This window comes from Microcaecilia unicolor, chromosome 3 (genome assembly GCF_901765095.1).
Source record: "Microcaecilia unicolor chromosome 3, aMicUni1.1, whole genome shotgun sequence".
In the NCBI taxonomy this organism is placed as follows: domain Eukaryota; kingdom Metazoa; phylum Chordata; class Amphibia; order Gymnophiona; family Siphonopidae; genus Microcaecilia; species Microcaecilia unicolor.
The window spans coordinates 247,783,822-247,810,481 of NC_044033.1; the positions used below are offsets into that span (position 1 = coordinate 247,783,822).

Below are 26,660 nucleotides of genomic sequence, written 5' to 3' on the forward strand. Positions count from 1 at the left end.
TTGAAGCAATTTCAGTATGCACACTGAAGTGCTTGGCTCCAAACTAATTGGTTTTTAAAACTGGAGGCCAAACTTCCATTTTGTTTTAAAGGGGCAGTTCATTATTCAGTGCCTCTTAAAGAGAATTATATGTGTCTCTCTTAAATTCCCTCTCTGCCATTGGGAGGGGAAATACCAGGGGCGATGTCATTGTTTAATGGCTTGGTGGTTGCTGACGGTGCTTCTAAAGAAAAATCAGATTTAGTTTCGTTTTGAATAAATCAGAGGTCCCAGGGACATAAATAAAAGAGAAGCCACACATGGGGAAGAGAGCATGCATCTGTTTCTCTTGTCTCACACAGGATACGAGGGGACTGGCAACTGGCAGTAGTACTCAGTGAGCCACCAGAAGAGAGCCAGGAGAAAAGTAAGTGTGGCTTCCTAATTGCTGACAGCTCAGCTTAGTTCGGTAGAAATGGACTGAAAGGTGGTACTTTTATAAAGTTACTGTCGTGTGAATGTGGCCAGAAAAACATGGACATGGCCTGTTATAAGCTGGTGTAAAAGGTGAGAGTTGACACAATGGTGCATATTTTACCAGTAGGCATGCACAGACGGTGAAGTTTGGGGAAAGTGTGGAAGAGTTCACAAGTACAAGCACAGATGGTAAAAGATGGTACTTCATTAATCTAGGTGTGAGCAGATGTAAATGTGTCTGCAAGGTAGGCATGATTTCTGCAGGATTTGTGGTAGTGTTTTATAAAGACAGGATAGGCACCTAGGTGAACTCATACAATAGCACCTAAGTAGGTATCTACTGGTCCTACTACTACTTATCATTTCTGTAGCACTACTAGACGTACGCAGCGCTGTACACTTGAACATGAAGAGACAGTCCCTGTTCGACAGAGCTTACAATCTAATTAGGACAGACAAACAGGACAAACAAGATAAAGGAATATTAAAGTGAGGGTGATAAAATAAGGGTTCTGAACAAGTGAGTAAGGGTTAGGAGTTAAAAGCAGCATCAAAAAGGAGGGCTTTTAGCCTAGATTTGAAGATGGCCAGAGATGAAGCTTGACCTATTGGCTCAGGAAGTCTATTCCAGGCATATGGTGCAGCAAGATAAAAGGAACGGAGTCTGGAGTTAGCGGTGGAGGAGAAGGGTGCAGATAAGAGAGATTTACCCAGTGAACGGAGTTCCAGGGAGGAATGTAGGGAGAGATGAGAGTGGAGAGGTACTGAGGAGCTGCAGAGTGAATGCACTTAGAGGTCAATAAGAGGAGTTTGAACTGTATGTGGAAATGGATAGGAAGCCAGTGAAGTGACTTGAGGAGAGGGCTAATATGAGCATAAAGACACTGGTGGAATATTAGTCGTGCAGCAGAATTTTGAACAGATTGAACAGGAGAGAGATGGCTACCCTCAAAGTACATTGAAAGAATGCTGTCTCTTTCTCTCTCTGCAGCACATGATTTAAGAATGAGATAGAGATGGGAGTAACTAGTGAGGTAATTAAATTTGCTGATGACACAAAGTTATTGAAAGTTCTAAAATCGCAAGAGGATTGTGAAAAATTACAAGAGGACCAGTGGCATACCAAGGGGGGGGGGGGGCGGTCCACCCCGGGTGCATGCCGCTGGGGGGGTGCCGCGGCGCACACCTGCTCCTCCGAGTTCCGGGGCAGAGGGAGCTGCAGCAAACGAACAAAGTTTAGCAAACTCGGAGGAGCAGGCACGCACCACGGCACCCCCCAGCGGTTTGCACCCGGGGCGGGCCGCCCCCCCCCCCTTGGTACGCCACTGGTCCTCTTGTAATTTTTCACAATCCTCTTGCGATTTTAGAACTTTCAATAACTTTGTGTCATCAGCAAATTTAATTACCTCACTAGTTACTCCCATCTCTAGATCATTTATATATATGTTAAAAAGCAGCAGTCCCAGCACAGACCCCTGGGGAACACCACTATCTACCGTTCTCCATTGAGAATACTGACCATTTAACCCTACTCTCTGTTTTCCATCTTTTAACCAGTTTTTAATCCACAATAGAACACTACCTCCTGTCTCATGACTCTCCAATTTCCTCTGGAGTCTTTCACAAGGTACTTTATCAAACGCCTTTTGAAAATCCAGATACACAATATCGACTAGCTTACCTTTATTCACATGTTTGTTCACCCCTTCAAAGAAATGTAATAGATTGGTGAGGCAAGATTTCCCTTCACTAAATCCATGTTGGCTTTCAGGCTTATTTTCAAAAGAGAAGGGCACCCATCTTCCGACACAAATCGGGAGATGGGCGTCCTTCTCTCAGGGTCGCCCAAATCGGCATAATCGAAAGCCAATTTTGGGCGTCCTCATCTGCTTTTCATGGCGGGGATGGCCAAAGTTCATGGGGACGTGTCAGCAGCGTAGCGAAGGCGGGACTGGGGCGTGCTTAAGAGATGGGTGTCCTTGGCCGATAACGGAAAAAAGAAGGGCGTCCCTGACGAGCACTTGGCCGACTTTACTTGGTCCACTTTTTCTTGCGACCAAGCTGTGAAAAGGTGCCCGAACTGACCAGATGACCACCGGAGGAAATTGGGGATGACCTCCCCTTACTCCCCCAGTGGTCACCAACCCCCTCCCACCCTAAAAAAACTTAAAATTTTTTTGCCACCCTCTATGCCAGCCTCAAATGTCATACCCAGCTCCATGACAGCAATATGCAGGTCCCTGGAGCAGTTTTAGTGGGTGCAGTGCACTTCAGGCAGGTGGACCCAGGCCCATCCCCCCCGCCACCTGTTACACTTGTGGTGGTAAATGTGAGCCCTCCAAAACCCACCACAACCCCACTGTACCCACATGTAGGTGCTCCCCTTCACCCCATAGGGCTATGGTAGTGGTGTACAGTTGTGGGGAGTGGTTTTTTTTTTGGGGGGGGGTTAGGGGGCTCAGCACACAAGGTAAGGGAGCTATTCACCTGGGAGCAATTTGTGACGTCCACTGTAGTTCCCCCTAGGGTGCCCAGTTGGTGTCCTGGCATGTCAGGAGAACCAGTGCACTATGAATGCTGGCTCCTCCCATGACCAAATGCCTTGGATTTGGTCATTTCTGAGATGAGTGTCCTCGGTTTCCAGGCTCACTGGTCTATAATTTCCTGGATCTCCTCTGGAACCTTTTTTAAAAATCAGCGTTACATTAGCCACCCTCCAATCTTCCGGTACCACGCTTGATTTTAAAGATAAATTACATATTACTAATAATAGTTGTGCAAGTTTATTTTTCAGTTCTATCAGTACTCTGGGATGAATACCATCCAGTCCAGGAGATTTGCTACTCTTCAGTTTGTCAAATTGAGCCATTACACCCTCCAGGTTATAGAGATTTCATTCAGTTTCTCCGACTCATCAGCTTTGAATACCATTTCTGGCACTGGTATCTCTCTCAAATCTTCCTCGGTGAAGACCGAAGCAAAGAATTCATTTAATCTCTCTGCTATGGCTTTGTCTTCCCTGATTGCCTCTTTTACCCCTCGGTCATCTAACAGTCCAACTGATTCTTTTGCCGGCTTCTTGCTTTTAATATACCTTAAAAAATTTTTACTTTTTTTTTTCAAAGTCCCTCTTTGCCTTCCTTATCAGCGCTTTGCATTTGACTTGACATTCCTTATGCTGTTTCTTATTATTTTCAGTTGGTTCCATCTTCCATTTTCTGAAGGATTTTCTTTTAGCTCTAATAGCTTCCTTCACCTTACTTTTTAACCATGCCAACTGATGTCTGGTCTTCCTTCCTCCTTTTTTAATACATGGAATATATTTGGCCTGGGCTTCCAGGATGGTATTTTTGAACAGCATCCACACCTGATGTAAATGTTTGACCTTCACAGCTGCTCCTCTAAGTTTTCTTTTCACCATTCTTCTCATTTTATGAAACTTTATGAAAGTTAAATGCTAACATATTGGATTTTCTGTGTGTACTTACTCCAAAGCTGATATCAAATCTGATCATATTATGATCACTATTATCAAGCTGCCCCAGCACCATTACCTCCTGTATCTGATCATGCACTCCACTATGGACTAGGGGGTAGATGCATCAAGCAAACGTAAAAAAATCAGAAACGTAAAAACATTTACCGAATCTCAAATAACGAAGCATGCTCCAAAAACACAGCCCCAAAAAGTTTGGTGCGGTATTGAAAACCCTGATTCCCGAAAGTTTCGCTAATGTGCCGTAGCAGCGTACGGAACGCATGCGCACTGATCCATTCAGAAAGCGTGTGTTGTAGGCGTGGCTGTCGCACGCCTGTGATGTCATAGGCGTGCATCGACAGTGTAAAAGAATCAAGTTGCCGCACTGTTTTTTCTCCCTCTGGCTGCCATTACTTCTCCAACTCGTACCAACGTTAATATACTGCGTATGTCTGCAGTGCACGTGCTGTATTAACGTGGTTATGACACGTTTTCTATAAGCTTTATTAAAAGCAAAACAGGCTACGATACAGGTACAACGTGTTTTTGTCCAATCACAGTGCATCTCACGTATCTTCTTCGCTGCAATTGGTTCTTTTTTGAGTTTCACATTACAGTTTTTAGCCGGAGAGCCCTAACGACAGGTACAGACCTGTCGTTAGATTTCTTGGCGTTTTCCTTCATTAAACCAATCGGAAAAGGTTAGTGCATGTCATTTGAAAAGGGTTTCTACACTGATTGCTCATCTGCATTCCATTTTTGTTAGCTGCTATGGTCCTCGAAAAATGGGCTTTAGTACATGAAACGATTGGCGATTTCTTCGAAAAATGGTCCTTAAAGGGTTGTTAAAGTTTTGTGCATCTGGGCCTAGGTCTAGAATTTTTCCTCCTCTTTTTGGCTCCTGTACCAGCTTCTCCATAAAGCAGTCCTTGATTTCGTCAAGCAATTTTACCTTCCCAGCATTCCCTGATGTTACATTTACCCAGTCAATATCAGGGTAATTGAAATCACCCATTATTATTCTGTTGCACAGTTTGTTAGCCTCCCTAATTTCTGATAACATTTCCCCGTCTGTTCATCCTGGCCAGGTGGGCGATAGTACACTCCTATCACTATCCTTTTCCCCTTTACACATGGAATTTCAATCCATAGGGATTCCAAGATGTGTCCCATTATGGCGTTTACGTTCTTATAGTCGGTATTATATAGACTGGGAGCGCAATTTCCATTGTGTGCAACTTCAAGGTGGCATGGATCTGAGAGGGGCATGGGCAGGTCAAGGATATGTCTAACACTCATATACACAGGTTAAAGGGTCATGGCACAAAACCCAGATAGCGAGTTCAGCTCTTGCTTTCCATATGTATTAAATTCCATTTTGAAATCATGGATACTTCTGTTTCAAAAGGTGGGGATTTCCAAATGGATTAGGGAATTGGTCCAAAATTCCCCTTGACCAGGAGTCTTTGTGGTGTTCAGACAGTTCAAGCAGACAAGAAAAATAAAGATACCAGTGTTGATGGATGTGGATCAGGAGAGAAGAAAAAACATTTATGTGTACAAAATTCCCCATATAATTCCACAACCCTTTTCCCTGTAGTCTTTACTAGTCATTTTAATTTTCTTAATGAAAAGCTGAAGTGGGTCAATTTGTTAAAAAATATCTAGCCAAATAATCTAAATAAGTAGCTCAATCTCTCAAGATTTAATTTTAAAGCATTGTTTTCTAGAAATAGGGCAGGATGAAGTGCAGTCATGTGAAGGCGTACCAAAATGCAGAACTAGATCCAATGAGGTTGACATTCAAAATTATTTATGCAATACGTTTGAAAGTTAACTACATAAAGCTGACGTCTGTTGGGAAAATCTCAACTTTGTAGACTCAGCCACAGGGCCTTCAGATTCAAGAAAACATAATGCAAAGTTAACCTACCCAACCATATCCATGCCTCACTCTTCCCTCATATCGAAAGCTGGTAGAGTTAAGTTCAAAAACAAAAAGATAGCAAAGGGACTAGACAGGGTTGGTGCAAGAGGACTGGGTACCCTAGTTGAATCTGTAGCATTATGCCCTCCTTCAAGTAATATTCAGATCCCTAGCCTGTGGGTTCCCCCTGCTAAGCTTTTCATGATTGAACTGTACAGACAGAATTATCCTACAAGAATTCTGTAAAAACACATAACTGGACATTGTGCTTTTAAATATGAAAATGTATTTTATAGGTAGAAGTAGGCATTGATGGTTCTTTGAGTTTACATAGCTGTTTGGACTTGCTGCCCTAGACAAATATTTAGGCTTGCCTAGTGGTTGGCTGACCCTGGGCTAGATTTTGTGCCAGAGCAAAACTCAGATCAGATGGCTATAAGTTTTTAAAATGATGAAAAACTCACCCTAAAATACACAAACTAGATTGATTTCAGTACTTTTGTTCACTAGGGAACAGGTGAAATGTGTCTGAGTAGGTCTGTATCTTGGCTAATCACATCTTGCCAATCTAAACCTGGTTCTTGATTGAAACGTGCAAACTGACCACATGAGTATGCAGTGTGGAATGTTCCAAAACCAGAACTGTTTTTATTTGGTACGTTGAGGGTAATTTTCAAAAGGATGCCAAAAGTTAGTCGCTGGGGATAAGGTGCTAAGTGTAAATTCTATATCGCATTTATGCATGCAATTGCCATTTTAGAATACTAGAATGAGTCCACATTTACACACCTAACTTGAGGCGCAAGCACTTAGGTTGCTTGATGGCTGGCATAAATGCTTGTGCCTAACTGTAGGTAGTTAGTGATGTAACTGAAATCATTCTATAAACTGTGTGCATAAGTGAACTTGGAAGATGTACTGAGCCAAATTGACAAATTAAAGAGTAGTAAATCACCTGGACCGGATGGCATACATCCAAGGTTACTCAAAGAACTCAAGCATGAAATTGCTGATCTGCTGTTAGAAATATGTAACCTGGAGGAATAGTCCATAGTTTGCTATTGAGACAGACATGGGGAGACAGTTGCTTGCCCCAGGATTGGTAGCATGGAATGTTGCTAATAATTGGGTTTCTGCCAGGTTCTTGTGATCTGGCTTGACCACTGTTTGGAAATGGGATACTGGGCTAGATGGACCATAGGTCTGACCCAGTATGGCTACTTTTATGTTCTTAAGTGTTGGACCCGCACCTGAACCACCCATAAGAACATAAGACCAGCCAAACTGGGCCAGATTGATGGTCCATCTAGTCCAATATCCTGCTTCTAACAGTGGTCAATCTAGGTCACAAGTACCTTACAGAATCCCAAAGAATAGCAAGATTCCATGCTACCAATCCAAGGGCAAGCAGTGGTTTCCCCCATGCCCATCTCAATAACAGACTATGGACCTTTCTTCTGGGAACTTGTCCAAACTGTTTTTTAAAACCCAGATATGCTAACCACCATTACCATATCCTCCGGCAGCAAGTTCCACAGCTTAACTAGTCACTGAGTGAAAAAAATATTTCCTCCTATTTGTTTTAAAAGTATTTCCATGAGTGTCCCCTGGTCTTTATACTCTTTGAAAGCATGAAAAAGTGATTCACTTCTATTCATTCTACACCACTCAGGATTTTGTAGACCTCAATCATATCCCCCCTCAGCCATCTCTTTTCCAAGCTGAAGAGCCCTAACCTCTTTAGCATTTCCTCATATGGGAGGAGTTCCATCTCCTTTAGCATTTTGATCACTGTCCTTTGAACCTGTAAATGTTAGCACCTTCTTTATATAATTGCCCCATAGGGGTAATTTTACAAGAGGGCAATTATGTGAAAAGTCAAAAGAAGCCCCTATTTTAACCTATTTTATAAGGCAACATAAACACCTATCAGCCTTTTTAAAATGGGCTCACAGAAACAGGCCCAAATGCTCTTACAACCATTTACATCTTCTGCAAAGAAGGGGGGTTGATATTCAAAAAGGTTTAACAGGACATTAGAGGCTCCGGCCTGGTTCCACAATATTCTGCAGCACTTAACTGGTTAGTGCCACTGAATGTCTCTGCTAACTGGTTATTCCTTAACCAGCTAGGTTAGGGGCAGGCCAGAGGGAGACCGTTAGGATGGAGTAGCAACTTGGTCTTAAGGTCTATAAACTGTTGGGACCATGAAGATCTTTAGATAGTAATCTACTAGATGTTCCAATTTTTTCGAACGGTTAGGACTTCTTCGCTCTACTATTTTCCAAGTAGCTGGCCCAAAAGTATGAAACAGTTTACCTCTAGAACTAAGGACTCCTTGATGACATTCAGAAAGGAATTAAAAACATACTTGCTTTCCAAGTCATTTGGTTAGATGTACAGGCCGTGAAATTTAGTAGTTAAGCTGATCTTCTGATTTGAACTACCTGCTCTTTTGTTTGATTTTGATTTATTTTACTTGATTTTAATTTGTGTGGTTTGAAAGTCTTGTTTTACAAATTATATATATTAACTTGTAATCCGCCTAGAACTTGGGATAGTGCGAATAAACATTTTTTGAAATAAGTAAATAAAATAAACAGTTGGCTAGAGACGATAGTCCGCTAGCATTTATGTAGCGAGTTAACCAGGCAATGGTCTGAAAATGATCCCCTCTTTAAGGGCCTGGAGTTTGCCATCTCCTGCTTAGGAGTGTGAGTTTTATCTTGTTATATCATCTGAGAAATGGAGGATGCCTGACCCATTTGACATTGGAGTGAGCTGAAGAGGGACTTTTGGTCATTCATTGTTTTTGACTTGTGTTGCAATGCATTGCGAGATTTATAGGGCTCTTTTTTGAGATCGAAGGCTGTTGTAATTCAGGAGTTTTGGCAGAATTCAGGCCAAAGTGCCTGAAGGGCATCTACCTAACCTAGATCCATCCTGAGAGACTGACTCCACCCTGAATGACTGTTTCTACTTTTTCTAAGGGAAAAAAAACACCAGTCAAGAGATAATGTGGGTATGAAACCAGGTCCCTGGACAGCCTGTTTCAATGGACCTGGGTGCTAAGGTGTCTTTTTCATGGAACATGGCACAAAAGAGGCTAAAATGCAGTCTCCCTCCGTGCTACATACTAAAATCATTTTCCTGTGTTTCTTCCTTCTCTGGCAGGGGTTTGTGTCTGGCTGAGCTGCCCACAATCTGTCTACAGGAAGACTGCCAAGGATTGAGAGAGGAAAAATGAAAGTGCACTGTATGTTTCAGCTGCAATGCTGCTACGGGCATTTCTCCTGCAATTCTAGTGGGACCCTCTCCCCCACAGCTTTGCCATTGCACCTCAGTCCTTTCCTGCATCACTCCCTGCTGTTCCAGAACTGATGCTCCCGCATGCAGTTCTGCCAATGAACTTCACTTCTGCCTGCTATTTCACCTTCTCCATAATGCTGCCAATTCACCTCATTCCTGTCCTGCAGTGCCCTCCTGCTCTTCCAGGACTGAGACTCACTCACCTACAAGACAACACTATGGAATATTGATGGTTTTTATAGTTATAATTAATTATTTAGTTTGTACCTCATCTTGAGAGATTTGTTTTGCGAAAGGTGGTCTTATAAATGTAGCAAACCAACCAACCAAACAAGCCTGCTAATGTACCTCATTCCTTCCTGTAGTACCTTCTGCAATTCCATGTTGAGGAAACACCTTGTTCCACATAGCCCTGCCAATGCATTTCACGCCTGCCATTCAACAGTCTCTTCTATTCCAATACTCCCCCTACCATAGTTCTGCCAAAGCACCTCATTCCTGGCACTTTTAGTACTGAAACTCCACCACATAAACAACTCTGGAAATGCACCTTGTTCCTTGCCCTGCATCACTCTCTGCTCTTCTAATGCTGAGATACCCCTTTTACACACCTCTGCACCTCAGTCCTGCTCAGCAGCACCCTCAAACCTCTCTCACACGCAGCCCTGTCATAGGCCACAGAAAAGTTAAATTTAGAAGCTGATAGATGAGGAGTTACAGTCTCTTTTCCCCCCTCAGGGATTGCCCTTGGCTGTCTTATTCTGGTCATTTATTCTTTGGAGGCCTCGGATGATCCGCTTGATCGATGCTTTCAGGACCCTGATTACAAAGAGCTCCTGGGCATCGCAACTCGTGGTCTGAGACAAACCACCAAGCCCAAGCGGGTTGTGATTGTTGGAGCTGGCATCGCTGGGCTGACTGCGGCGAAAGTCCTGCAGGATGCCGGCCACAAGGTGAGGTGATTTCAGGGGAAGGTGGACAACTCACTTGCTCCAGAGATAAGCAGGAGAATATTGGGGTTTGATTGTCAGAGCGAGTTTTGTGGTTATTGGCTGTTGGTGAATGCATAACTCATCATCTGTATGTAGCAGAGTGAAACTATTGGTAGAGGTATAACAAATAAATCCCAAGCCCGACTTGGCTAAGTTTCAGTACGAAGCCTATGAGAGGGGCAGCTCTTCACAAAATCATATGTTTTTAAGTGATAGGGATAATATCAGACCATTTAACTCACTAAGAGGGGCATAATCGTTAGGGACGCCCAAGTTTTGCTGGGGACGTCCTCGCAAAACGTCCCAGTGGAGGGGTGGGGAAACCCGTATTATCGAAACAAGTTGGACGTCCATCTTTCATTTCGATAATATGGTCGGGGACGCCCAAATCTTGACATTTAGGTCGTCCCTAGAGATGGTCGTCCCTAGACTTGGTCGTTTTTGATTTTCGGCGATAATGGAAACCAAGGACGCCCATCTCAGAAATGACCAAATGCAAGCCCTTTGGTCGTGGGAGGAGCCAGCATTCATAGTGCACTGGTCCCCCTGACATGCCAGGACACCAACCGGGCACCCTAGGGGGCACTGCAGTGGACTTCAGAAATTGCTCCCAGGTAAATAGCTCCCTTACCTTGTGTGCTGAGCCCCCCAACCCCTCCCAAAACCCACTACCCACAACTGTACACCACTACCATAGCCCTTACGGGTGAAGGGGAGCACCTACATGTGGGTACAGTGGGTTTGTGGTGGGTTTTGGAGGGCTCACATTTACCACCACAAGTGTAACAGGTGTGGGGGGGGGGGGGGGGATGAGCCTGGGTCCGCCTGCCTGAAGTGCAATGCACCCACTACAACTGCTCCAGGTACCTGCATACTGCTGTCATGGACCTGAGTATGACATTTGAGGGTGGCATAGAGGCTGGCCCAAAAGATTTTTAAAGATGTTTTTGAGGGTGGGAGGGGGTTAGTGACCACTGGGGAAGTAAGGGGAGGTGATCCCCGATTCTCTTCGGTGTTCATCTGGTCAGTTCAGGCACCTTTTTGTGGCTTGGTTGTAAGAAAAACAGGACCAGGTAAAATCATCCAAGTGCTCATCAGGGAAGCCCTTTTTTTTCCATTATGGGTTGAGGACGCACATGTGTTAGGAATGCCCAAGTCCCGCCTTCGCTATACCTCCAACACGCCCCCATGAACTTTGGTTGTCCCCGTGATAGAAAGCAGTTGGGGACACCCAAAATTGGTTTTCGATTATACTGATTTGGGCGACCCTGTGAGAAGGACGCCCATCTTCCGATTTGTGTCAAAAGATGGACGTCCTTCTCTTTTGAAAATGAGCCTGTAAATAGCATAAAAGGGGGGCAGGGTAGAGGAGGGGCAGAGTGGGCATTGGAAACTATCTGTTTATGGGTTAATTTTTGTATCTTATGGAAGAAGTAACTAACTTGTTAGTCTCACTCACACACACAAGGAGTGACTCAGGCTGCACATACTGCAGCGGGACATGTTTATCCACTCCTCCATGTGCAACTTTCTTCAAATCAGTCACCTTACTTTCTAATTCTTCCTAGTTTCTTGCTCATCTATATGTTACAACTTTGCCTTACCCTTCACTACCAATTATAATGTTCTATTACGTATTGTGTTGTCATTGCAAGTAGTATACCATGCCATACTTTGTATTGTTTTCGAATATATTTACTGCTGTAATTGCCTATTGCTCATGTTTGATCTATTCTTACTGTACACTGCCTTGAGTGAACTCCTTCAAAAGGGTGGCAAATAAATCCTAATAAATAAATTGTGGGTGACTAGGTTTAGATGTTACATGTGCACGTAAAACTTTAGAATATATAACCTATATCTATTGTTGTAATACATAATTATATATACATGATCAACTGGTTGGATTGCCAAGGCTGTAGGATAGGGGTGGGCAACCATGGTTCTCAAAAGCCACAACCCATCCGAGTTTTCAAAATTTCCATAATGAATGTGCATGAGATTGATTTGCATGTACTGCTTTCATTGTATGCAATGAGACTTCTTGCATATTCATTGTGGAACTCTTGAAAACACGGCTGGGTTGGGGCCTTCAAGGACCATGGTTGCCCATCCCTGCTTTGGAAACTGCCTTAATGTTCTTTCTCCCTCCTGCTCACACCCCAGCTTTTCTTCATCTGTGAATGTGTCCTTGAAAATCTTGCATATGGTCATGCTATTTCCATATTGTTTCTCTTGAATGACCTGTGCTGGTGCATTTTAAGTATATGCTTGTTTTGTTTTGTTTTGTTTTGTAGATCTACCTGGTGGAAGCCAGTGACAGTGTTGGTGGGAGGGTGTTAACCTTCCGGAATGAGAGTGCTGGGTGGTACGCAGAGCTGGGGGCCATGAGGATACCCAGTTTCCATCAGTAAGACCCTTGGGGCACCCTACCCTCCTCTCAGCTGTAGGATGAATTCAAAGCGAAAGTTTCTATACACCAGTGGCGTAGCTAAGGGCTAAGGCCCACCCATTCTTGCCTCAGGCACACCCAGTCAGCAGCCCATGAGGCCCTCAAAACTCTTCAGTGGCAGCACCTCACTATGCTCTCTCCCTCTTCACTTGTGGCCTGGCATCTGCCCGTCTCTCTACCCCCCTTCCAGTCTACCTCAGAGCTACTGCTGGCAGCATCCTGCGCCGGCCCTGCAGGCTTCTCTCTATCATGTCCTGCCCTCAATGATGTCACTTCTTGTTTTTTTGGTGGGAATGTGGTAGAGAGAAGCCCGCAGGGCAGGCGCAGGATGCCTATAGGAATTGCGACGGACAATGGCTCTGAGGTAGGACCGGGGGAGGGGGTTCAGAGAGAAACGGGCAGACGTTGGGTCATTAACCCCCCCCCCCCCCCACTATATTGTATGCATGTACAGGGGTAGCATTGGGGGTGAGAAGGGCCCACCCATGTTAACTCTGGGCCCACTCAAAATGGCAGGTCTGCCTACGCCCCTGCTATACACTAGACACGGGACATCAAACCTTGTTGAGTTTCTCTACTCAAGAAGGGAGGAGAAAGACTTTGGGTGATAGCTTGGATAAGACACATTATTAGTTCCAAACCTCATGGACAGAAAGCCCTATAATCTTGCTTTTATGATTGGTTGACAACCCAACACTCTCTTACCACTAAACTTTGTTATCGTAGTAAAAGCTAAAAACCTCACGGGAGAGGCCTAGAACAATAGAGCAGGAATTCTGATTAGATGACATCCAAAGTTCTATTTATTTCTGCATTCCATTCTCTTAGTAAAAGCTAAAATCCTCATGGGAGAGGCCTAGAACAATGGGACAGGAATTCTGATTGGATGACACCCAATGCTCTATTTATCACTGTACTCCATTGTCTTAGGGAAAGCTATAAATGTAGTAGAAGACTCCTAGAATAATGGGGCAGGAATTCTGATTGGGCAATACCCAATCTGTATTCTCCTTGCTACTATGGAAGCCAGAAGTGTTAACTGAGGCAATGCCAAACAGGTTTTAAACTTATATAAATATTTTGTTTTGGATTTATTTTAATTGAAATCTTGAGACTTAATAATGTGTAGGGGAATGTATAGGGAAAACATGATACAAGATTTCTGTGAGCATGGTTGATCCCTGGAATAGCTTAGCAACAGAGGCTGTAACAACCAAAAACACGAGAGATTTAAAAATGCTTGGGACAGGCTCGGAGTATGGTGATAAAGGGCTGGTAGTGGTGGGGTAAGAGGTAGAAGATATAAAAGAAGGGAATATGCCTGGGAGATGGGAGGGTAGTGTGGTGGGGATGGGGATAAATGTGTCGACTCACTCAAGTGGGCAAATTGGAAGGGACAGTCTTTATTTGTCAACACTTGTTCATGGGGTTGTGGTGTTCAGCCTCATCAGACTGGGCAAAGTTATTTGGTTAACTTCATCCAAATATTTAGCCGCATTTAACCACTTTCAGTATGTGATCGATTACCTTTGTTAAGTATAACTGCAAAAATCAGTATAGTTAGATTTAGGATGAACGTTTGGTGAATGGAATCGTTCACACAAGTTTCCTGAGCTAGTGCTCAATACTGCACTAAAAAATAAATCTAATAAATTTGAAAAAACCTCACTGGGCACATCTTGACCTAGCCTCCCCTTTTTGTTTTGCTAAATCTACATGCACATCAATTTCGACTTCCTAAAATTTAGCCAGGGCAAGAGAGAAACATTTACAGGGAGAAGTTATCAATGTGGGTGACCATTAAAATGGGTTATTTTACTGTTACCCCCTAGTTATTAGTAACTAGGTTTCATTGCATAAAATGGGACCTGTGATAAAATAGCATGAGTTAATGGTAAAATAACACGTCTTAATGGTAGCCCACGTTGATAACTTCCCCAATTAGTGTGAAGAGTTTCATTCTCTGGTAACTGATATTGCAATGTCATAATGCCTCATTCCACCAATAAGAGTCAACTTGACCAGTGATGTCACAATGGCTTGATTGTCTTATACTTGGCTCACTTTTCCTATATAATAATTCTCACCTCCAACGTTCTATGCTTGGGACCGTGGCTCCCTGGCTGCAAGTGGTCTGCGAGGCAGACACGCACGGACGTCACTGACGTCAACACAGCTGATTCCTCGGAATCAGCTGTCACCCCCCCCCCCACGCTATGGCCCCCTCGAAACTCACCCCCTCCCGCGAACCTGTCGATCCCCCCCCCCCGGAACGCCGAAAACCGTACCCCCCCTCCCGCCGCTGTTGTGCACTACCTTTGGGTGGGTTCCTCAATCATCTTCTTAGAAAGTCTAACTCCGTGCGTCTGACATCAGACACACGCGTGCGTCTGACGTCAGACGCATGGAGTTAAACTTTCTAAGAAGATGATTGAGGAACCTACGGGAAGGGAAGGTAGCACAACAACGGCGGCGGCGGTGGCGGCAGTTTTCGCTGGCACGGGGGGGGAACGACAGGTTCGCGGAAGGGGGGGGTTCGAGGGGGCCGTAGCTCAGGGGGGGGGGTGGAATTGCCTGCCTTAGGCCCGTTTCCTTGCCTACAGAAACGGGCCTTTTTTACTAGTATTACATATAGCAGTGATTTCCATTTCTAGAAATATTTCTTTTTTCTTTAATTACGAGGGGAAGTTATCAGCGTGGGCTACAGTTAAGATGGGTTATTTTACTGTTAACTCCATTTATTAATAACTAGGTCTCATTGCATAAAATGGGACCTGGGCTAAAATAACATGACTTACTGGTAAATCAGCACATCTTAACAGTAGTCCATGTTGATAGCTACACTCTTTGCTCTCTTAGATTTATGTAGTTAAAAGCCAACTTTAACTACATAAATCTTTTGGATATAAACTTCTCTGCTCACTTTTTAGGATAGTTCACATCTACCTGAAGAAACTTGGGCTTCAACGTTCTGCATTTATTGAGTACAACCTGAATACATGGTATGCTGTGAATGGGGTCGTGAAGAGAACTTACACCGTGAGCGATAACCCAGATGTACTACGGTACAAAGTCAGCCCCAGAGAAAGAGGAAAAGGGGCTGAGCAATTATTCCAGGATGCCCTGGCCAAGGTATGGCTCCAAGAAAAAAATCTAAGATGATTTTTATCAGGCTGTGGTCACCTCATATATAATAGCAGCCCGTTCTGGCTGTGCACATGTACGCAGGGTATTTGAAAGAGAATCGTCCAGTTTCTCAGGTGTGCAGACACACCATACCAGGCTACGATATGGGAATGGTGCAGGAGTGAGAGCAAAGCTCCCTCCCTCTGAGTCATGCAGACCAGTGATAGAGCTAGAGTTGCTAGTGCCCCCTGGAGTTATGCACTAGCACCTCCCTCCCCAGGCCAGCTGCCAACACTGCAGCGTTGACACGAGGCCCTTCCTCTAGAACTTCCTGCCACATCCCACTCCGATTGATTAATTGTCAGAACTAAGGAGCGGGACACATAGCCGTGAAGTGCAGGCCCTGTACCGCTGTAAGGGGCCCCTTTTACCAAACTGCGGTAAAAAGGAGCCTGTGTGACACGCGCTAAGGCCCCCTTTTACCTCAGTGGGTAAAAAGCGGCCTTTTTTTCCAAAAGAAATGGCCATGCAGTAAGTGAACCAGACATTTCGGTGGGAAGCCCTTACCCCCATGCATTGATGTGGTGGTAGGGGCTCCTGCGATAACTGGGCAGCACCAGTTACCGCCGGGTAATATTTTCTATTTTTGTAGTGCCGGAAGTGGCGTGCACTGTGGGTGGGAGCTACCTCTGGGCTTCTGCGCTAGTACTGGATTGGCACTCGGCAAATCCATTGCCACGCACCAACCCTTCAGTAAAAGGGCCCCTAAGCCAGTTAAGCATGGTGTCACCCCCCCCCCCCCCAAACGTGTCCATTCTAGTGCCACGCTTTCCTGGATTACTGTGTTCCATCAGCTCTGGTACAGTCATACCTCACCAGGCTCTGATACTAGGAATGGTATGTGAGTGGAAGGATGCTCCTGGTGTGGACACACTGCACCAGGCTCTGATACTGTAAATAGAGTGTTCATGTTGCAGAAGCTCCCTGCCTCTGAGGTGTGCACTCATACATACAGATTGAATTTGCCTTGCTGATTTGACTACTTTTAATGACCTTTTTGTGTTTCCAGGTTATTGAAGATCTGAAGGCCAGTAACTACAGCTGCCAGAAGATTTTGGAAAAATATGACTCCTATTCTGTGATGGTGATGGTTGACCTCCCTCATAAATCCTTTTTGTGTTTTGTATTGAGAAATGCCCCAAAACTACTGTTACTACTATTGATATCATATGTAGAAGAAATAGTTGGCTTACCAGTCCAGTTTTGGACCAAGAGTCAGTGCCAAATCACTGACAGTGGCTCTAGCCGGTGACCTCAAGGGAGGATTCGATAAAGGCCAGGCTCATTTGTTGACTTCTCGGTGGCCTTTGACCAGAGGTTGACAGAACTGGGTGCTAAGGGAAATTCCCAGCTGGTGGTTTTCCACTTTTTTTAATGGGAAGGGCTCACAGAGCTTCACTGGGAGAAAGCCTGTTTAGTGTGCAATAGAAACATAGAAAATGACAGCAGAGAAAGACCATGTGGCCTATCCAGTTTGCCTATACATACCATCTACTAGCCATTCCTATCCCTTAGAGATCCTATATACTTGTCCCAAGCTTTCTTGAATTCAGACACATTTTTCATCTCCACCGCCTTCCCTAGGAGACTGTTCCATGCATCCACCACCTTTCCGTAAAGAAGTATTTCCTCAAGTTACTTCTCAGTCTATTCCTCATTCCAGAGCTTCCTTTCAGTTGAAAGAGACTCACTTTCTGTGCATTTATGCCACCTAGGTATTTAAACATCTCTATCATATCTTCCCTCTCTCACCTTTTTTCCAAACTGAACATATTGAGATATTTAAGCCTGTCCCTTGTGCTTTATGATGAAGATCACTGACCATTTTAGTAGCCACCCTCTGGTTCCTGCCTGTCCACTTCATTAAATAACTTTTATTTAAAACCACTGTGGATGTTAATGCAGTAGGTAGCACTTTATCATATCCTACTCACTGGTGAGATCCAGTTTTTAGATACCATTAGGAGATAAACCAGCATAAGCCACTGCAGATGTGAAATTCAAACCAAACACCATTGCTGATACATCTGAAGGCTTTGGGTTGGCTCTGGTGACATGTTTTCAGAATCCAGAAGGCTGCCAAAAGTGCTGGTTATTTGTGATTAGGACCCAAGCTTTCTGTATAGAGATGCCAGTGATATGCAGTAGGTGATCTCAAGATCTGTGGGAGAGCAGGATTATCTTAGATTTTGGAAGAAGATTAAGGCACATTTGCTTTTAGAGGTGTATAGATGTTAGCTAAGTTTGCAGAAGGCTTTTTGGTTTTGCTCGCTAGTATGTTTTGTACATGTTTGGCTTGAGTTTGTTTTTAACATATTTGACATATGTGTTGTAACCTGCCAAGAGAAGGATGCTTTCCTGAATTGGCGAGCTATAAATAAAACCTTCTAGTTAGAGAAGTTACCTTTAATATATTGGAAGTTGTAGCACTCCACCTTAAGGCTAAAGTATGAAGGCTTGGTCGTAAACTGGATTCTGGGCTAACATTCACGCCTCGGGTGAAGTTGCTTTTCAGGGATCATCTTTGTTGACTCAGCATGGTCTAAAACATGATGGTGCATGTTCTAGTTCTGACCTCCCAGCTGCCCACCTGTACTCCAGAGCTCCTTAATTCCTTCCACGGAAATGCAGAAGCTTAAGCAACCCTGCCACCTCTCAACACTCCTCAGGTCCTTGTATTACAATAGATGGGTTAGCCAAAGATCCTTGTCCTTTTGCAGAGTGATCTAACTAGGAACCAAAGACAGGCAACACTCTAAGGGCTTGGGCTGTATACCAGTCCCTTTTTCCTCCAAAAGAGGTCTTCTCCTACCATTCCCTCACTGGTCAGGAGAGCCTTCTTTTGTTCTAGAAACTGCAGGGGTAAAAACAGGCCACAGCATAATATCTCAGTAGAGTTGCCAGAAGTCCCTGGCTACGTTCCATCCACTATTCCAGCTCCACCAAGATCTACTTGAGTTTCTGTCAGTGTTTCTGGGAGAATGAGTATGTATTACTTATGCATTGTGTTTATCTGTATTGTTTGTTGATTTATTCCGGGCCTACATATTTTTATTCTTCTTTCAAATTTTGTCTTATAAAAAAGGGGTATAAAAACTATCAAACAAAAGAGATTATGTCTGGTTTGCTCAGGGTATGTTCACCCTTAAAAATGTTGTGGGCACAGAGTTGCTAAGTGACTCAATTTCTGGAGGGATATTTTAGGCCTTTCCTAGAGTGGAGGATAGCCTAATGGTTAGTGCAGTGGGTTGAGAACCTGCAGAACTGGGTTTGAGTCCCACTGCAACTCCTTGTGACTCTAAGCAAATTATTTAACCCGTCATTGCCGCAGGTACAAAAACCCAGATTGTAAGCCCACTAGGAACACAGAAAATTTCTGTATACAATAAATGTAAGCTGCTTTGGTTGTACCCCAGAAAGGCAGTATATCAAATCCATGACCCTTTATTCTTTTTTTAAAGTGTCCTCTCCTGATGGGGCCAGTATCTCCAAAGCAAGGACTATGAATCCCACAAGGCACTGAGAAATAAGTTTATAAAACAGGACCTGCCCATGTTTGCTTCTAGGAACAGAGTAACTGTATTTCTAGTCCTGATATTTCTGTCCTAGACCAGGTCTGAGTCAGCAAGAAACTACCCATAAGCCCAAGGCAGGAAGTGATGTCATTGAAAGGACAAGAGGAACCTGGCAGTACAAATACATTTTATTATATATGTTTGTTAAGAGGGTAATTTTCTAATTGCATACACAACATGCCTTTGTTTGGATTAAGAGGAGGATGTTCCGGTGGGTGGGGATTGAAACTACCCAGTTAAATCATGTTTGAATATTGGGCTCTCACTCTCTAAGTTCAGTACTATGCTTGAGAAGCACCATACCAGGTCCTGATGGTTTTCTCTGTTTTGAATTGGCAAGGAATATTTCATGAAGGAGTCAAACTTGAGTAGGGAGGCGGTACGAATGATTGGAGACCTGTTGAACATGGAGGACTTCCTCTTCATCTCTTTCACGGAGATGCTGAGAATCCAGAATGACATCAGAGATAACGTCAGGTACAGAATCTCACAGAGCGGGCTGGGCTTTAATTACTTTCCAGAAATGTTGCATGCTTAATAGGCTTTCTTGCCACTGTGTTAATGTATTTACAGAATAGCACTTAGGCAGCAGATTTATGGCATTTACATGCATTTGTACATACACCATTATTCTACTCATTTACATGAGTAATTGGCAAGTTAATGTTAACATACATTTGTAGAATTACCCCATAAGGTGGATAATTTTCTGAAAGCATTTTCTTGGATAAAACATAATTTTGCTCACAGAAATGGTTTTTGAAATGTACCCTCTAAGAAACAGTCCTTTAACTGTGAAAATGTTTTTTAAATAAAACGCCCACCCTATAGGTGGATACAAGTATATTGTGATCTTTGGAGATATTGAGGGAGCACCGCCAAACTGGTGGACCATGATGCACTACATATAGGAGTACACAGGGAAAGAGTAGTGTAACCAGCAAGGCTCTTCCGTAAAGGTAACAGCAGGACGATTAGAGATATTGCACATCATCAACTTAAGTGGTTACAACTGCTTCAGACTAAAGGCAGTGTGGTTGCTTTGTAATGCCCATACATTTGACCATATTTGGTTGTCTGTCCGTTTTCGGTGCCACTTTAAGATTCTGATGTCAGCCCATAGGGTGTGAAGGTTTGCCTCATTATTTGTTTGCTCTGACTTTATTACCACTGTTCCCTGTAAGCTAAGCAGGAGTCCTCGTACTGCATTCCTGCCAGTGGGGGGTGCTGCTTCAATATTGTGTTTTCAATTGCCATGGACGGGCAGGTTCCCTGGAGTCCTGCAGATCTTGCTTGTCCCTCACTATTGAAAACATGATAGTAAAACAGCACCCCCCACTGGCAGGACTGTAGATGGAGGACTCCCACTCAGCTTAGAGGAAACAGTGTTTATTACACGCTGAGTGCTTATGTCTTCCAATGAACAATGTTTAACCCTCCCGTCTCCAGCTCATGCTCATGCATTTTCTTTCCTTCTCCTAGTCTAACAGTTCCCAACCCTGTCCTGGAGGCCCCCCACCAGTCAAGTTTTCAGGATTTCAACCATCAATATGCACGAGAGAAATCTGTATGGAAAGGAGGCAGCGCATGCAAATCTATTTCCTGATTATTTATAGTGGATATCTTGAAAACTAGACTGCTTGGGGAGCCTCCAGGATAGGTTTGGGAATCACTGGACTAGTAGCAAGAAAATAAAATGCCAAAAACAGACAGGCAAGGAAAGAAATTGAATAAGAGAGGTGTGATGTTGTCAAATTTATGGGTGTTGAAAAGCATTGTCCTAGTCTATGGAATTCTCTTCAAGTTTCTTTGCGTAAAGAACTTTTGTTCAAAAAGTTAAAATCTATTCTAAAACTAAAGTTTGGCTTTTGGTTTATGAAGTGTAATGTTATAAACTAGCGCCTAGAGTTGTGTGCTACTAACCCACTGTCAAAGGTGCCATTAATTGTCTATCAGGCACCTAGGACATGAAATTTCAAACAATTTAAATGGCTGGAGCTTCTCCTGGCCTTTTAAATCATCTCTTGTCACGCCCCTTATCTCCTTGTCGGTGGGGCTCTCTGGCGGCGCGGGGATGCTCACTGTCTCTATGGGTCCAGCACTTTGGGGCGGTGCTGCACCCTTCCGTGGCCCTTTCCAGCGCTATGTGCGCGCCCGGATCCCCCATGTTGCCCTGCCTGCGGTCGGATCAGCGCGCTTCCTGAGGAACTTCCGAGGTTGCTTGCGACCGCCAACCCGCCTTCCTGCTCCGCGGGCAGGCTTCTGCGCCCCTCCCCTCACTGCCTTCCTGACCTATCAAGCTCTCCTTCTCCAGCTGCATCCTGTTGACGTCAGATGCCTGCACTACTTCAGGAGAGCTTTCCTCTGCATTATTGCTTCGGCTTCTAGTTGGTAAGCGTTTATCTTCACTGTGTTCTGCCTGTGTTCCTGGTTTTTGACCTTGCTTGTACCTGGATTACTCTCTCGTCTGCTGCCTGCCTGTAAGGCCTTGCTTGTACCTGGATTACTCTCTCGTCTGCTGCCTGCCTGTAAGGCCTTGCTTGTACCTGGATTACTCTCTCGTCTGCTGCCTGCCTGTAAGACCTTGCTTGTACCTGGATCTCTCCTTTGCCAGCTGCCCCTGCCTGCCTGTTGGACTGTTGCCTGTACCTGGGCCACTCCCTCCTACTCTCCTCTTGCTAGTTTCCTCAGCGCCCCTCTCATCTTCTCTCTACATAGGTCCTGTCGGCCGTCTGCACCTGGGGGCTCAACCCCCGGGGAACGGCAGTCACCGCAGGTGAACCTTGGGGTTGCTCGGCCGCCAAGCAGAGTCAGGGTGCGTATCCTCGCACTCAGCAGTGCTCCATTTGGTACAAAGAATTCACAAACCTGACATCTCAACATTGGGCCTTCAGGATTGAGATAAATGCAGTTCTTTTTATTCGGAAAATGACCCGACATGGGCCGTGTTTCGGTGTACAAACGTGTGCCTCAGGGGTCAAAAAGTCCTTATGGATATAATCACAGAAAGTTGGAAAAAAACCCAAACCGTCAAGGTATATTGCCCGACTTTTTTCAGCCGGCCAGGATTTAACCCAGTTTCTTTTCTCTCACTCACCTACCCGCTGAGGTTCCACAAGGCGAGGCTGAAAAAAGTCGGGCAATATACCCTGACTGTTTGGTTTTTTTCCAACTTTCAGTGATTATATCCATAATGACATTTTGACCCCTGAGGCAGGTGTTTGTACGCCGAAACACGGCCCGTGTCGGGTCATTTTCCGAATAAAAAGAACTGCATTTATCTCAATCCTGAAGGCCCAGTGTTGCTTTTTTTCTGTTTCTGTTTATGCTTGTATGCTGTTTGATCCTCTCTTTTGTTACCTTTTAAATCATCTCAACAAGGCTAACTAGGCATTTTCAGCAGCCCTTAATTGGATAATGTCAATGAAAATGCCTGGTTAGTGCTCAAGCTGAAACCGGCTATTTTGGGGGCATTGCAGGGGTGGTGTCAGCACTTAGCCTATTAAGTACCGAAATTCAGAACTTAACCGGCTAAGATAACCACATAAATAGGACCTAATAAAATGCAGTTTTCTTTATGCGGTTCATCACACCTGGTTAAGTGCAAAATATCATACTTAACCAGCTATGATTTAGACAGCTACCTATGCTGGAGCCTGGACATGGCCCTGGCATTCAATTTCTGGGTTTAATGCTGGAAGCAGTCAGCAAAATGCTGATTGCTGCCAGCTGAATATTGGACCCTTAGGGGCTATTCTACAAGGCACCACCTAAGTGCCATACAGCGTAGTTGCAAGGACGGACGTACACATGGGCATATCGGGGTGAGTCACGGGTATATCTCCCAGTTAGAAAAAAAGAGAAGAGGGGGGGGGGAATATAGGCTCTTTCCAATCAATAAGGGAGACGAATATTTGAAAAAGGTATAATGTTTATTATAACAGGTCGACTCAACACAGCCGTGTTTCGGCGATGTAGCGCTTTCTTCAGGAGTCTTCCAACAGTATATCGAGTACATGAGTGTTTAATATTCCAAGAAAAACAATTTTGAAGAACACGCAGTTCCTTCTCTTTCAGAGTAGTGACAGAAATGCATACAGCAAGTGAGGCCGTAGATTAAGTGCACCTCCACCCTTTGCCTGGCTTCCTTTTTTAGTATCTCCCAGTTTTTTTTGTTACATTTGTACCATGCGCTTTCCCACTCATGGCAGGCTCAATGCGGCTTCCATATTGTATACAGGTACTTATTTGGACCTGGGGCAATGGAGGGTTAAGTGACTTGCCCAGAGTCACAAGGAGCTGCCTGTGCCTGAAGTGGGAATTGAACTCAGTTCCTCAGTTCCCCAGGACCAAAGTCCACCACCCTAACCACTAGGCCACTCCTCCCAGTTATGCATGCAGTTTGTCCTGCTGAAAATTTGCAGATAGCCAGTTATGTGGCATTTAACTGGCCAGGTGCTGATCCTGGCTGGTTAAATGCTTTTGAATATTGGGGGATATATTTTAAAATGGAATTCCTTTCCTGTTTCTAAAATTATGAAATTTTAAAAGAATTCATACATTTTTTTCAAAAAAGTTATCTACACAAATTAGCAGTTGTGAATGTGTGCAGCGGTTTCCCCTGAAATACTGTAATTGAAAAAGGGATGAAATGTGTCTGAGATGTGAAAAATATGCACTTGCGTTTCACCAGTGTGGGCATTTATAAAAACTGATCTTTTTGCTAGCTGATGTGAACCTGTCTTTCTCTCCCAGTTACTTCGAGATTGTGGGTGGCATGGACAACCTCCCCCGGGCTTTCTATCAGCATCTACGTGGCCAGGTCCAGCTAAGCTCACGAGCGCTGAAAGTTGAGCAGACTCCAAAGGGTGTGATGCTCTTTTACCGCCGTGGAGGACAACTCTTCAACATCACTGGAGACCACCTCCTTCTCACCACCACAGCCAAGGCCACCCGCATGATTGAGTTCCTCCCCCCGCTGTCACAAGCCAAGGCTTATGCCCTACGTTCTGTCCACTATTCCAGTTCCACCAAGATCTACTTGGGTTTTCATCAGCGTTTCTGGGAGGAAGAATGGATACAGGGAGGGAAGTCCATCACTGACCGCCCTTCAAGATTTATCTACTACCCCAGCCACAGCTTTCCTAATGCCAGTGGAGGGGTGCTCCTGGCCTCCTACACCTGGTCCGATGACTCAAAACTCTTCCTGGGGCTTAGTGACAATGAGTGCCTTCAGGTGGCACTTGACGATTTGGCTGTCATCCACGGCAACCAGGTCCACACTCTCTGGGATGGGACAGGGCTGGTGAAAAAATGGAGCCTGGACCGTTACAGCCAGGGGGCATTTGCAGCTTTCACTCCTTATCAGACCAAAGATTTTGCACCAGAGTTGTTCCAGCATGAGGGGCGGGTCCACTTTGCTGGAGAGCACACTGCCCTGCCTCACGGATGGATAGAAACGTCTATGAAATCAGCTCTGAGAGCAGCCCGGAACATACACAATGCATAGGGAGGGTGACTAGATGGAACCCACATTTCATTTTTCAGGATGTTGATGAAGGTGCAGGTGTCATCTTCAGTCCTTTTGTGGACTTATACTTGTTTTCTGAGAGGTGAGAAAGAAAGATTTAGCTCACACCTTTCTCAGAAGTTCAAGGCAAGTTACTTTCAATCTAGGTTTGTACCTGAGGCAATGGAAGGTTAAGTGATTTGCTCAAGATCATAAAGAGCGGTAGTGGGATTTGAGCCTGGCTTCTCTGCTTCTCCGCCCACTGGTCTAACCATTAGGTTAGTCCTCTATTCAAGCAGAATTGTATGTTCCAACACAAGGACCAAAATAAGGAACTAGGTCAGTGTGTCCTGAAGAAATGGAGCCAGTGTTGCTGGAGAAGAAGGAAAGGTTATTAAGAACCTATAGTCCAGATATGTGGAAGTCAGTTACATGAGCCTATATATAGGCATTCAGAGGGTGCCTGATTGGTGCATACTCTATATAAAGGAAAGCAGATGTCTACTTTCCTTTATAGAATACTAGCTTAACAGGGTATATATGCATGTGTGCCCTTAGGCGTGACATGCACACTAGTCAAAGAACTGGTGTAAATGCTTGCACCTAAAGTCTGGTGATACACATGTAAATTGCATGTATAACTTACAGACTACTGTAATTATGTGTACTGCCCAGACACTGCCCATGTGTATATTCACCTGTAGGCTATTGAAAATATGTCACATAGGCAGTATATTGGCATATATATGTGTTATATGTGCACATACATGTATATATGATAGTATTTTAAACATTTATGTCCATAACTGATGAGTAAATTTAAGAACATAAGAACATAGCTGCACTGAGTCAAACTGATGGTCCATCTAGCCCAGTATCCTGCTTCCAACAGTGGCCAATTCAGGTACCTGGCAGAATCCCAAAAAGTGGCAAGATTCCGCAATCTCAAAGAGTAGCAAGATTCTGGAATCCCAAAGAGTAGCAAGATTCCAGAATCCCAAAGAGTAGCAAGATTCCAGAATCCCAAGGAGTAGCAAGATTCAATACAGAATCCCATGAAGTAGCAAGATTCCATGCTACTGATCCCAGGGATATGTAGTGGCTTTTCCCATGTCTATTTTAATAGCAGATTATGGACTTTTTCTCCAGGAACTTTTCCAAACCTTTTAAAAACCCAGATGCGCTAACTGTTGCTATTGTGGCACTAGAAATAGAATAAATTGCTACACATCTTCCATCAACGAGTTCCATAGCTTAACAACTCATTGTTCAAATCCGTTTTTTTTTTTTTTTGCCTGTTGAATAAATGGAGTCAATGTTCAGTTATGGTTTAAGTGATGCTGCTGTAACTGATTACGGTTTGCAATGTTTTGGAATGTTGTTGTCGCCTGATGTGAAGGTCTCGTGTATACTGATCAGTCATCAATAAAATGTTGAAATATAAGTGATGCTGCTGTTGAAATGAAGCTGAGTGGCTATATGCTGATATTCAGTGTCTATGAACAGGATTGTAGCACTGAATATCGGCTCTGAGCACCCAGATGAAATCCAGACAGTGCCAGGGCAGTCTGAGGGTGGAGCTGGAAGATATGCAGGCTCTGACAGTATTCAGTGACAGGACCTGCATAGCTAGCTAACCAGGCAGATAGGACCACATATAAAGCAGTTCTATCTTTATCTGGTGAGCTATATGAGTATCAGCACTGAATTTCGGCTGGCATCTGCATAACTTCTGGTTCTGCCAATGACCTGAATATTCAATGCTGGTGCCTAGAT

The 26,660-nt window shown here is 44.2% G+C and overlaps 1 protein-coding gene across 1 annotated transcript; it reads left to right on the plus strand.

Moving 5' to 3' along the window:
- The first annotated feature begins 327 nt into the window (after window positions 1-327).
- On the plus strand, window positions 328-25,043 carry IL4I1 (interleukin 4 induced 1). The gene is made up of 8 exons (XM_030195397.1): window positions 328-406; window positions 9,036-9,117; window positions 9,909-10,123; window positions 12,460-12,572; window positions 15,545-15,746; window positions 16,810-16,884; window positions 19,716-19,852; window positions 24,131-25,043. The coding sequence occupies exons 2-8, from the start codon at window positions 9,105-9,107 to the stop codon at window positions 24,882-24,884; spliced, it is 1,509 nt and encodes a 502-aa protein (XP_030051257.1). The 5' UTR covers window positions 328-406; window positions 9,036-9,104; the 3' UTR covers window positions 24,885-25,043.
- The last annotated feature ends 1,617 nt before the right edge of the window (window positions 25,044-26,660 follow it).

What these genes read in the sequence shown, in the direction of transcription:
- IL4I1 (XM_030195397.1), top strand. An exon ending in TGCAGGATGCCGGCCACAAG is followed by an intron (nt 10,124 to 12,459) that starts GTGAGGTGATTT and finishes TTTGTTTTGTAG; the next exon opens with ATCTACCTGGTGGAAGCCAG. An exon ending in GACATCAGAGATAACGTCAG is followed by an intron (nt 19,853 to 24,130) that starts GTACAGAATCTC and finishes TTTCTCTCCCAG; the next exon opens with TTACTTCGAGATTGTGGGTG.